General features: G+C 39.4%; 1 protein-coding gene and 1 long non-coding RNA gene across 2 annotated transcripts in view; one reads left to right on the forward strand and one right to left on the reverse strand.

Moving 5' to 3' along the window:
* The window catches only part of LOC136242809 (uncharacterized), a 20313-nt gene extending 14925 nt beyond the window's left edge, over positions 1 to 5388 (reverse strand). The window contains exon 1 of the long non-coding RNA XR_010694644.1: positions 5310 to 5388. This is a non-coding gene — a long non-coding RNA (uncharacterized lncRNA). The remainder of the gene's footprint in view (positions 1 to 5309) is intronic.
* The window catches only part of LOC136242795 (uncharacterized), a 37677-nt gene that overhangs the window by 9709 nt on the left and 15456 nt on the right, over positions 1 to 12512 (forward strand). The window contains exon 2 of the mRNA XM_066034278.1: positions 9711 to 10101. Within this exon, the coding sequence (XP_065890350.1) occupies positions 9711 to 10101 (391 nt within the window). The remainder of the gene's footprint in view (positions 1 to 9710; positions 10102 to 12512) is intronic.

Below are 12512 nucleotides of genomic sequence, written 5' to 3' on the forward strand. Positions count from 1 at the left end.
TGTTATATACTCTTGTCATGAATGGTCCGGTACCTGGTGTGACATCTGTATTGACCAGAGACTGATGAAAGTGGCCAAGTCAGAAGGTGGGTTGAGCAGAGGGAGGATGAGGAATAGTGATTCTGGCCACAAGTGTTGGATACAAACCCTCAACCACTTTTCTTACATCAATGACTGCATGGAAGAGGGTATCAAGAAACATGGTCCACTCCACAAAGACCTTGCCAAAACACGGATTAAACGAGCAATTGGACATGTCTGCAAATGGCTAGAGAAAAACAACCCTTTTGACCTTGATCGTGACTAACAGTTACTTGTATCCTTCTCAACAGGATTCACAAGCACTGCAGATGATGTAGTCAATGCTGAGAGAGCAGCTGAAGTAGGGAGGAAGATGCACATAAACCTTGACAAAAAGTCAGTGACATCTATCATGCAGGTAAAGTTCAAGGTACGGGCCCTGTCATCACTCAGAAAGATTCCAAACAGGTCAATGAAAATAAGCTTCACATAAACTCACTTTAGTTGTTCAACTGACTGATAATTGTTTCTCAAAGGGATATGACAGTCAAGACAAGCTTAGAGTATGAGCTGACTCCCTTCCCATTGTCCTTGTTTAGCAACAAAGACCAGAAAATGAACAAAGCAAGCAAGGCTGGCTTTTCTAACACTAGCCTGAAGGGGTGGACTGATCCACTTAACCTCACTGACCAACCCTGCTCCAGCCTGGTCGTTGATGGTGGATGGCTGCTCCACATGATGAAGTGGGAACAAGGTCAGACTTGGCAGGGGATTGCTGACAGCTACCTCAGCTATGTTCAGTATCTTGGCAGACACTCTCAAAAGATAATTGTTGTCTTCAATGGCTATAGCAGCTCACCAAAAGATCACGACCACATCCAACGTACCAAGAACTGCTGTAATCTACAGATTGTACCAGATATGATACATTTGATACCAAGGGAAAAGTTCATGGACAACACTCACAACAAAAGTGAGCTCATCTATCTCCTCTCTTTAACATTCCGGAAGTATCAGATCACCGTGGTGCAGTGTGACAATGATGCTGACACTTCAATTGTGAGAGTAGCATTGACTGATGCTACAGATGACTCTGTAGAGGTCAATACATTTTTTTTACTTACACCTTTTTGCATGGTTGTTGATTTTACAGATGCGGGCAGAAGATGCAGATTTGCTGATAATGTTGGTGCACCATTGCTCAAATACCAACCATCCACTTGTTTTCACCACGTCTAAGGGCCTCTTATGATGTGAAGATGATCCAAGAAGAGCTCTCTGAAACAGTGATTAGGGGTGGTATTGCCATTTTCGAGTACATTTACAATGCACCAGGTATTACTTTGGGAGAAATTCGATACAACATGTTTGCCCGTAAGGCAGCAGCTGGACTGATCAAGCTAGAGACTCTACCTCCAACAGAAGGGGCAGTTGCACAGCATTCTCTTCATGCCTATCTCCAAACCCGGGACTGGATGCTGCTGCAAAGCATGCCTTTGAACCCCGATGAGTGGATGGACTGTAGGGGTTCATGGTTATGACCCAGTCCCTATTCTAGACCCCATGGCTCCTAAGGAGCTACTCCAGTTCACGAGCTATAATTGTCACGGGATTGCAGCACCCAACGGTGCAGTCACAAGAAGAACAGCATCCAGTGTATATCTGCATGTGGAATTTGCAAAGGCATTACATTCAAGAATTGCATCAATGATGGCACAGAGTCTAGAGAAGACTCAGACATTGACTTTTGAGATGTTTGACAGTTGGAGCCACGATACGGTTTTGGGTACCCAACGTCCCAGCAGCTGTCACGGGTTCCCCCACAGGAGTTGAGTTTAAACTTTTTGAAATATGTCATCAGGCACCTTTACAAATACATTGGTGAAAAAATTTCTTGGTAAGGAATTTATTCTCAGATTTTAGCAATATTCCCTGACTAGTAGATGATGCTGAGAAAATACAAAGAAATTGTGTGAACTAGGCAAGTTTTTGTTGAGGCAATCACGTGTCACAAAAACTTTATGTGCAGATACACCCCCTCCCTTAAATACTGTTATCACAACTGGGCTTTATAGCATTACCCTAAGATATATAGTGTGGTTTAGATGGCTGGCCATGTATGAATTGAAGTCACTAAGTTAGGTAAATGAATAAAGTTAAGCATTGTTGAGTGGAGTTTACTAAATAATAAGTCACCACTAGAGCACCACTCTAGAGTTTAGTGATTGAAGAAGGTTAATATCACAGGTTTGCTACTGCACAATGCTACGTATATAGTAGTTATTTACACTCACATAATAGCTGCATAGGTTCTGTGTCTTTTATCCTGAGGAGAGTTGACACAACTTTAGTGATACTAAGTATTATTTAGAACAAGCCGACAAGGTTTCTATGCTAATTTGAGACCCGAGGGTGATGTAGACGAGGCTACCCACAAAATTACCAAGGCTGAAGGCTGAGGTAATTAATTGTGGGTAGCCAAGCCCACATCGTCTGAGGGGCTCTAAATTGCATTGTCAGCTCATTCTAAGTGATTTAGCTGAATGAAGTAGGTAAAGAAACAGTGAGAGAAAGTGACAAACTGTGCATGCTAACATTGGGATTTATCCTTAGATTGTGTCAGTGCCACTGCACCGGCATGACAACATTACATGACAATAGTTCCAGTATCAAGTAGTTACTATGCCAGGCAAGAATGACGCTTGTCTTGTCCAGAAAGTAAGCTATAATAAGCAAACTGTGGATGCTAGCATTGAGATTTATCCTTCGAGTTTATTGTGTCAGTGCCACACCGTGCCATGGTGTATTGAACACCTAGACTATCTGAATGCTAATGATGCTTGTCTTCACAGTCCATAAGCTAACAGTAAGAACATTTTGCTTTGGCTATGTTGATTTTTGTTTGATGAATGTAACTGGCGAGACCACAGGTTACTAACTATTTAGCAATCTTAGACATCCAAAAAAATATTACGTAAAATTTTCTAAAATGTCATACAAAGGTAAATAGTGATGGCATATTAATTAACCTTTGAATATTCCAAAATGGTTTCTATGCAGTTTAGAGACCCAAGGACAAAGTGGACAAATTCTACCCAAAATTAATTACTGAGGGTGCAAGCCGAGGTATTAATTGTGGGTATATAGCCGAGTCCGCAAATTCTATACACTGCATCATACCATACTGATGCATTTTAAATCTGCTAGAAACTTTCTGAGGTAGGAGAAATAGGTAAAATATACTATAACATTGCTTGCCTGGCCTTCAAGCTTACCATAGTGGCATTGTTGCATTAGTGGTCCCATCAACATCTGTCTTGTCTAACTAGCATGTAAAGCCAGTTAGTTGTTGGTTTTGCTGTTTTCTTATGAACAAGTGTTTAATGAGTAAATATTATTTACGACAACTGTCAGGATTGTTCTAGATCACAATCTATATGCATATACTATTTAAAAATGATGCAGGGTTCCAGTGATAAAAAGTAGTTAAACAAGATTATGAATGATGGTAGCTATTACAACATAGCTATGTTGGAAATCCCTACATTGGCATATTATTACTGGTCAGGGGGTAGGACAAGCCCACGTGAATTCGTAATAGCATTACGTAAAGCCCTTAGTGCTACTAAAATATATTCAAAAGAAACGGATTCTTCTACCTCTCTATAGGAATATATCCAACACGGACGATTGTTTGTGGTTGTTTGATAAATGCGGAGACCGTTAGTGGCGAATTGGTGATCGCCACGTGTCGTCATTTCAGAACGCTGATTTCTTTGTAACGGTTTTGTATTTCTTCACAAAAATCACACCTTCGTAAAGTACAAACATGGCAGAACTCAAATATCTATTAAACCTTGTCAAACCTCTCCATCAATATTTTGTACAGTAACCATTCGCTCACATGAAATATTTTCAAGCATCACTTAAATGCATTGCATAATATACATCAGTTCACGTAGACTTGTCCTACCTCCCCTGATCACTGGTCATCTGTTACCAAAGTAGGGATTTCCCACTTAGCTATGTTGTAATAACCACCATCATTCATAATTCTTGTTTAATTACTTCTTATTGCTGGAACCCTACATCATTTTTAGATTAATGAATTTTAATTGCACTAGCTTGTTAAATTTTTTGTTATAGCATAGCTTGCAGCTTCTCCCTGCTTATCTTAAGTGAGCTACGCAATAGATTAAGGGGTGTGGTTTCCATGCCTTGTTTTCTACAGGAAAACTGTAGCTGATTGCAGCTAGATCATTAAGGGGCGTGGTCACTATGCTCTGTTGTTTAGGGGGATGGTGGCATGTGCTGATCATTTAAGGGGTGTGGTCACATTGCAATCATTTTATAAGTGCAGCTACAGGTATCTACTCACCCTTACAGTGACGTAATAGTTTTATGATATCTAAGTATGCTCAAAGTGGAGATACGGAAAGTTAATGCCTTGGTATGGTTTCCTTGCATGAAGAATAAGATTACAGGAAAGGCAGACACTTGTTGGAACCAGAAAAGGAACATGCCACTGGTACGTTTGTTATTGTTTCAAGAAATGTTGGCCATGTGCTGCTGCTTTGTTTACCTTGCAAGCAAGCAGGCTGGCCAAAAATCGGGTTTTTGAGAATTCAATATTTGGCTTTCTGTTAAGTGTTTGCTTGTGTATATGCACTAAGACCCCTCCTTAAAGGTGATTTTTCTTGTGTATTATACTTCTATGATGAATTTTAATGACTGCATTTTGGTAGGTGCTGTTCATTTTAGGAGAGAACAGTACTACTATACTGTTTGATATCCATTTAAAACTGGTTAGAATATGAATAACTAATGGTAGAGGTTTGATCAACAGTTGCAGTCATACAACTGTTATGTAAACTGCAGTAGGGAATAAGAATATAGTCCTGCTGTCAAATATATATACAGTGGAACCTGTGTTACGGTCACCTGGATTAAGCGGTCACCTCTGCATAACGGCCATGGACACAAAGTCCCAAATATTTTCCCATACAAATGTATGCATTGTTGTCTGCATTAAGCGGTCACCTGTCTAACGCATATAACGGCCAACCAAGAATTCGCCTATGAATCACTGTATACATAACTTTCTCCTTCATATAGCGGTCGCTACCTTTTATGGTGGCTTGTTAAGCCAACTGTCTGGCACCACGGCATCGTTTTAATTAATGCACAATTATCACCCTTCCTGCCTTTCAATGAATACTATATAATCTATCAGGCTTCATTGCTTAAACGTATTCAATAGCTATAACCAACATTCATAACAAGCTCACCTTGTCCTTTCTGTACTAAAATATTACTGCATTGCGGTTGGCACGAGCCTCTTAATAATAATCACTCATTTATAACGGCTATAGCCACTAAAATGCTACTGACCACCTTATACAGGTTTTCTCTATAACAGTCACCTGTATATAAAGGCCAGATATATCTGGTCCCAAGGTGACCATTATAGACAGGTTCCACTGTATTATATAGTTATACAACGGCCACGAGTGCTCTGCCTGATATAAACGCACGAGCCTGAGGGCCGTTAGGCCCGAAGGCAAGTGCGTTTATACAGACAGAGCACGAGTGCACGTTGTATAACTGTTATGTACCACTCACCTAATAGGTGGGGAGAGTCTCACAACACAGCTGTAACACTTATAAAGGCCAGGTTTCTAACATCGATTGTGGGTAACCAAGCCGGACGTTGCGATGACGTTCCCCCTGCAGTACTGCAGCCACCTGAGATATTGAAAGCTAGTACACTATGGGTTATATCACTAACCTGCATTCGCTGTTCGACTCTCATTATGTAGTGCTCAACATGCCAGCGTGATCACTCAATCGCCATATAGACTAAGCGCCAGACTAATCGCCATAGTGATTCCCTCGAGCGAAAAAAAGTAGCTAAATAGACGTTTTAAGTAAACAAAACCCAACTACTAAACGATACTAGTCCAATTCTTACTATTCACACTGGCTAAACTCGAATCTGGTGGCATGACAAAACTGGTTACCACAATCGAACGTAAAGGTTAGTATTATTTAGAATATATTTGTTTTATTGAGTCATTGTCGAAGTGGACTACAGTTTAATCTGGGCTAAGATGGCACCAGACTAGTAAGGTGTATAAGTACGTTTATATATATATATGTAGACTAGAGTTGTGGCCACCCGTGTTGGCTTTTTCGATCGCCATTGGCTGCTTGTAAACATTATACGTATTGGTGACGTTATGGCCCACAATCGACCTTTACATGTCAGGCTATAAAAGAATTCGAGTGATCTGTGAAGTGCCCTTCCACCTATTAGGTTAGGTGTCGTAGTGGTCTTCGCCACCGGCACTTGTGCTATGCTGCACAAAACCGCAGCCTGTGCAATATCTGTATATTGCACTGCGGTCGGTGCATTATAACTTATAATGCACCCGTTGTGGTCTACAAAACCGCAACCAGTGCGTTATAAGTTATAATGCACTCGCTGCGGTCTGCAGCAGTGCAATATACAAATTATGGCACTGGCGGTGCCTTTGAACTGCCCACGCAGAGTGGTACATATATATATATATATATATATATAATTTTCTATAAACAGTGAATGGAGTCTTGCATATCTAGATAATATTTGCTTCCCCATGTAGTGTTCAAGATTGAGTATGGGAAGTATATATATATTCCTCGGTAGAAGGAGTGATCTAACTAATCAAGCCATATATCGTACTGAAGCCATGTTTTAAAGGTTACTGGGACAGTAGTTATTGCCCTGTATTTGTATAGCCCATATATAAACTTAGGCAGCACATTGTCAATTCGCGATAAGTCGATGGGGCTTCCTCTGTTAGAATACAGCATAATTAATTTGGCACAAGATTATTTCAAGATAGTTGGTATTAAATTACAATGTTTTAGGTGAATATTACAACCACTATTATCTCCCCCACTTGGTGTGGGTGAAAGCTATTATGTTTCCACTTCATTTCTTATACTAAACACTGCACATATGTTCATTGAAACTAGTATGAACAATACTGAAAATGAACTTTTGGATATTCAATACTTCCTGGAGAATATAACAGAGTCCAAGTGCCAATAAACCAAGATGTTCTAAAACTACAGTGACAACAAAATTAAAGTTTCAAACTACTGTAATAACTTTGCAATTACTTGTTGTTTAACACCTTCTTGTACTGTAATGACTTGTCAGTTACTTGTTGTTTAACACCTTCTTGTTCATTGTTAACACCTCCTTTTGAGAACATCAAGCCGTTACTGCACTATGGGCAAGAAATTATTTTACACTCAGAAATGTATTTAAGCGAGCATACAGTCATTCATTCAGTGGTTTTATAATTTATCTGAAGTAAGTGACACAGGAGTGATACAAAGAACTACTGGCTTTGGAATGATGATGGCTGTTTGTTTAGAATTAAATGAAGTTGAAACTAACCCCAAAACAACACAATGCACTGATAAGGGACTTGTGAAAACTTCCCATGGACTAGAAAATCACTAAAATAAGAAGAGCAATGGCACTGCATGTTATTTTACTCTATACGTCATAGCTATGTACAGTTAAGCAGTTAAATAATGCTGTATGCATAGCTACCAAGGATAGTGTAAGATGGATTTTACTGTTGGCTTGATGAGTAGAATCCTTGAAGCAATACACAACAACGTACATACAGGCTTTGCCATTTTTGTTCACCCTCCAGTGCCCAATAGTACACTAAGGCAGACAGTGCTATAATCCTTGCTCATCCACAAAAATGTAGCTTCTACAAACTCAGTAAACTGGTACACATTCATGGAGAGGGGTACAACATATAATTCTAATATGGCCAACTACAAATCCCCTGCACTATTGTATGTACCAGTGTGCAATAATAAAATTTATGTATGAACAAGTATAAGGAAAAATTCTTAATTTTTCCTTTATACTTGCTTGTTTACTTTTTTGTAACATTATTATCACTGGTGAACATCTCTGCAATCAATCCAGTTGCAACGGAAAACTCGGATGATTCCTGTAAACATAGGGAAGCCGTCATGCGGCACTACTGTGAATTGACACCTTGCGCTGTCAGCAAAGATAAATGGGACACAAAGGAGGACACAAGTAAGTTCATGAAGCATGTGTATGCACTGCAGTATGTCAAAAGGCACCTGTCGGGCTGAGGCAATGTTGAACAGTGAAAAAATCAAGCCTGTAGCCTTAGCCGTTATTGAGTTATGCTTGTCTGAAGGAGGCATCAGGCAGTCAGTCAGTCAGTAGAAAATTCCACTAAATATAATTTTTAAAAGTTTCGTAGCAATGTTTTGGGAGTGTTTTAGGTCATACTGAAGGCACTTTTGGGCTTGGTTATACCTAACCAATACTGCCAAGGTGCCATGAAATCATTGTGAGGCTGGTTGTAGGGTGATATGTTTGGCCAGAAAAGCCCAAATCTTCATGATCCCTAATATACAGTACTTGTACTGTATGATTATAGACAGCTATTGTTTGCACAAATAATATGCTTTTTCCTTATTGGAAAAAGATCATCTTTCCTTATTATCTTTCCTTGTTGCTCTTCCTCACTGAAACATCCTCCTATATAGTATTGTGTATTCATGAAGTAATAAGTCATAACTATATAATTATGTGACCTAGTCTGGGAAAACCGGTCTTAAATATTTATAAGTATTGAGAAATGCCAGTTTTAAGTATTTAATGTGTGTAGCTTGTGTACCAAATTTTCACACGTTTTACACAAATTCCTTACCTTCCAGAGCAACCACTGTACAAGTAGCCAACAGCTAAGTTTTCCACCATTTTAGATCATTTATAAACTGAGGTTGACTCTATCAGGCAAGCTCCAAAAGGGGTGGGTGGTGGGGGCCCGCAGGAGGGCAAGAGGCTGTTTAAAAATATTAAAGAGGAAGGTGTAGGAATGAATTAGGTCAAAGGCCATTCAGATCTTACATTCATCCACAAAAATTAAAACCAAAAACAAAATGTCCTTATTAGCATTCAGATCTAGGCGATCCAGTCAATATGTCACGGTGTGGCGCTGATATAATAAACTCGAAGGATAAATCTTGATGCTAGCACCCACAGTTTGCTTCTTAATAGTTTACTTTCTGGACGAGACAAGCGTCATTCTAGCCTGGCATAGTAACTACTTGATATTGGCACTATGAATGTCATGCCGGTGCAGTGGCACTGACACGATCAACTTGACCTAAGGATAAATCACAATGCTAGCACACTCATTTTACCACTTTCTCTCACTCTTTTTTTACCTACTTTGTTCAGGAAAACACTTAGAATGGGCTGACATTGGTTTCTACGCTATTTAGAGCCCCTCAGACGATGTGGGCGAGGCTACCCACAAACTTAATTACATCATCCTCAGGTCTCTAAATAGTGTAGAAACCTTGTCAGCCTGTTCTAACTAATACTTAGATAATCTAGTATATTATCCAGATACATAGGTTACCCAAGTTCCAGTTAAACTGTGTACCACAAAGCACAGTTTGTATTGTAAGTCTCTCATTGTGGTATCTGTAAATTTGACGATAATCTTTTGTATGCATACCTCTAGTGTATGATAGACACAGTGGCTATTGACACCTAATATATAGGGCATGGTTGGAAACTTACCCACCTACTTATGTACCCTAAATTGTTTATTTGTTTAATACAGTGAAAGAAGCAACCACATCACAGATAGTCCAATTCCATTGCTACATGCTGACTTTCATAATGTGGTGGTGGTGGCAGATAATCCTTGTTCTCCTAAAAAACTTGCCTTTAAGGATGAAGTGGAGTGCAGCGATTCAGTTTTTGAAGATAAGGATGAATTGGAGCATTGTGATTCAGTTTTTAAAGATGACGGTTTAGAACTAGAGAATTGTGCACAAGAAATTACTAGAAACCTTCCACGGAAAATGAGCCACAGTGTTAGCACCGGTGAAGTTAAACTTACACCATATAAGGTAGCAGCATTTTGTGCTATATGCTTCATCATCGGATGCTTCATGTTGCCAATTATTTTCTACTATGTTAATAACGGAGAGAGGAGAGATACACAGGAGGTGTGTTCATTAGTTTATACAGGAGTTGATGTGTTTGTATCTATACCTTATATATATATATATATACAAGTACACAAAAAAATTGGAATTTTCAACTAGAGTAGGGACCATAGCACATCGATAAAAAGTGCTGAAACAAGTTGGAGTAGTCCATGATATTAAATCACCGTAAAACAATAAGAAGTGTTATATCCCTACTGTGCATTTCCGTTATGGTATCTTGAGCACAGTAGGGATATAACACTTCTTATTGTTTTACTGTGATTTAATATCATGGACTACTCCAACTTGTTTCAGTACTTTTTTGATGTGCTATGGTCCCTACTCTAGTTGAAAATTCCAATTTTTTGTGTACTTGTTTGTCAACTTTTTTTGTAAAATAAAATTATTATGACTGGTGAATCCATCATACTGCATCAAAAGAAATGGCGCCGCATGCCCCAGCTACCAATTATCATCTGAATAGTGAAGTATCCATTACGCTTCGTTGTCAGCTATGTTCAACCCGTTATACAGCATTTCGAATCAAGAACTATTTGAAAAGCACCTCTACAATCCACGCATACCAAAAGAAAGAAATAGTGCCGTGTGCCCCAATTATATTAATTATCATCTGAAAAGTGAAGTATCCATTACGCTTCACTGTCGGCTATGTTCAACCCGTTACACAGCAGCACGAATCAAGAACTGTTTGAAAAGTACCACTGCAATCAAAATAGCCACTATGAAAAGTACGGACGATTTCCGTTACGAAGGGAAGCCATCACGTGCTACCGCCAAATCGATACCTTTCACTGTCAGCAAAGATGAATGGGACACAAAGGAGGACACTGGTAAGTCCATGAAGAATGCATTGTACGTACTGCGGTATGCCAAAAGGCACCTGTCGGGCCGAAGTGACGTCAAACAGTGAAAAAATCAAGCCCGTAGCCTTAGCCGTTATCGAGTTACGCTTGTCTGAAGGCATCAGTCAGTCAGTTACTTACTCAGTCAGTAGAAAATTTCATCGAATAAAATTTAAAAAAAATTCCGTAGCAACTTGTTGAAAGCGTTTCGGGTCGATCTGAGAGCTTGTCTGGGCTTAGTTTTACCCAACCAATACTGCCTCATCGTTGTCAGGGAAAATTGAAGCTGGTTTTTGGGTGATATTATTTCGTGGGCCACGCCTACTCCTTTGTGGTCCCTACTATACAGTTACTATCGTACTGTATGATACCATGATCACGTGAAATTTCAAAGACGCTGTTGGTTGCATATAGGGCAATACACCCCACACCCACAGGTGAGTATATATATACCTACTTGAGGTAAGTATATATATACTCACCTGGGAAGTCACGTGACACATTACCGTGTCACGATTACGGGCTGATAGCCTGACGTGGGCAAGCGAACGACGCCCACGCTAGCATGACTAATCACCCAGATGACTCAGGTTAATAGGCTTCATCGTGCTAGGCGATCAATCACCCCAGCCAGTAAGAGTCCAACCACTGGATTCATTTTATAACCATACCTCGCGACTTCGATGATGGGTGGCAGCAAGTAACATTGCTCCTACATTTGTTGATATGAACGGACAAGTCCTGGGGATATACGGAGATATGTTTACTAAGTCCCACAATCAATTTGATTCTTCATTGTGTGCTGAATTGCGAGAGGAACGCTACCAGTGTGTCTACCATGCCGAACTATGGCAAATTAAGTGTAAGTATATACTTTAAGTTGGTTTGTGTGCATATGGGTTGTGTGCATATGGGTTGTGTGCATATGGGTTGTTAGTAAGTAATGTAGTGTGGATTAATTTAGAAACATGGTATATATCATATGAACCATGGCTCACTTTGGTGTATTGCACTTATATACACCCCTCCTCCTCAATCATCAGAAGTTTACCATTGATAAATGCCTCGGCTTCGCCTCGGTGTTTATCACAGTAAATTTCCTCTGACTTTGGAGTCGGGGTGTATATAAGTGCAATACACCTCGTAGCCATGGTTTATATATATATATATAGTTGAGGGAAAAAATTAATGTATTGCCACTTGTGTACTGTAGAGTTCTTCAGTAAAACAGTTCCATACTCACATGCTTTTAGTGATTTGGTATTCTTGATTTTGCCAACTAAACATAACTATGTAACTAGTGTTGTTCCAGTTCTCAGTACTCAAGCTAACTGATTTTATTGCTGTTCCTGTTCTAAAAATGGACATTAATACTGAAACTGGAACTACTATCAGTTAAGTCCCAATTTGGACTTTTTTGGAATTGAAACTGTTGTACTTGAGCAACGTTATGAATGTAGCCAATTGTCATTTAAAATCATAGCCATATAATCCAAACCTTTACAGTGAAAATGGGTTTTGTGGTTTTACATGTTTTCCAAGTTTCTTTTATATAACTAGCTATTA

The sequence above is a fragment of the Dysidea avara genome, chromosome 13, assembly GCF_963678975.1.
Source record: "Dysidea avara chromosome 13, odDysAvar1.4, whole genome shotgun sequence".
Lineage (NCBI taxonomy): Eukaryota > Metazoa > Porifera > Demospongiae > Dictyoceratida > Dysideidae > Dysidea > Dysidea avara.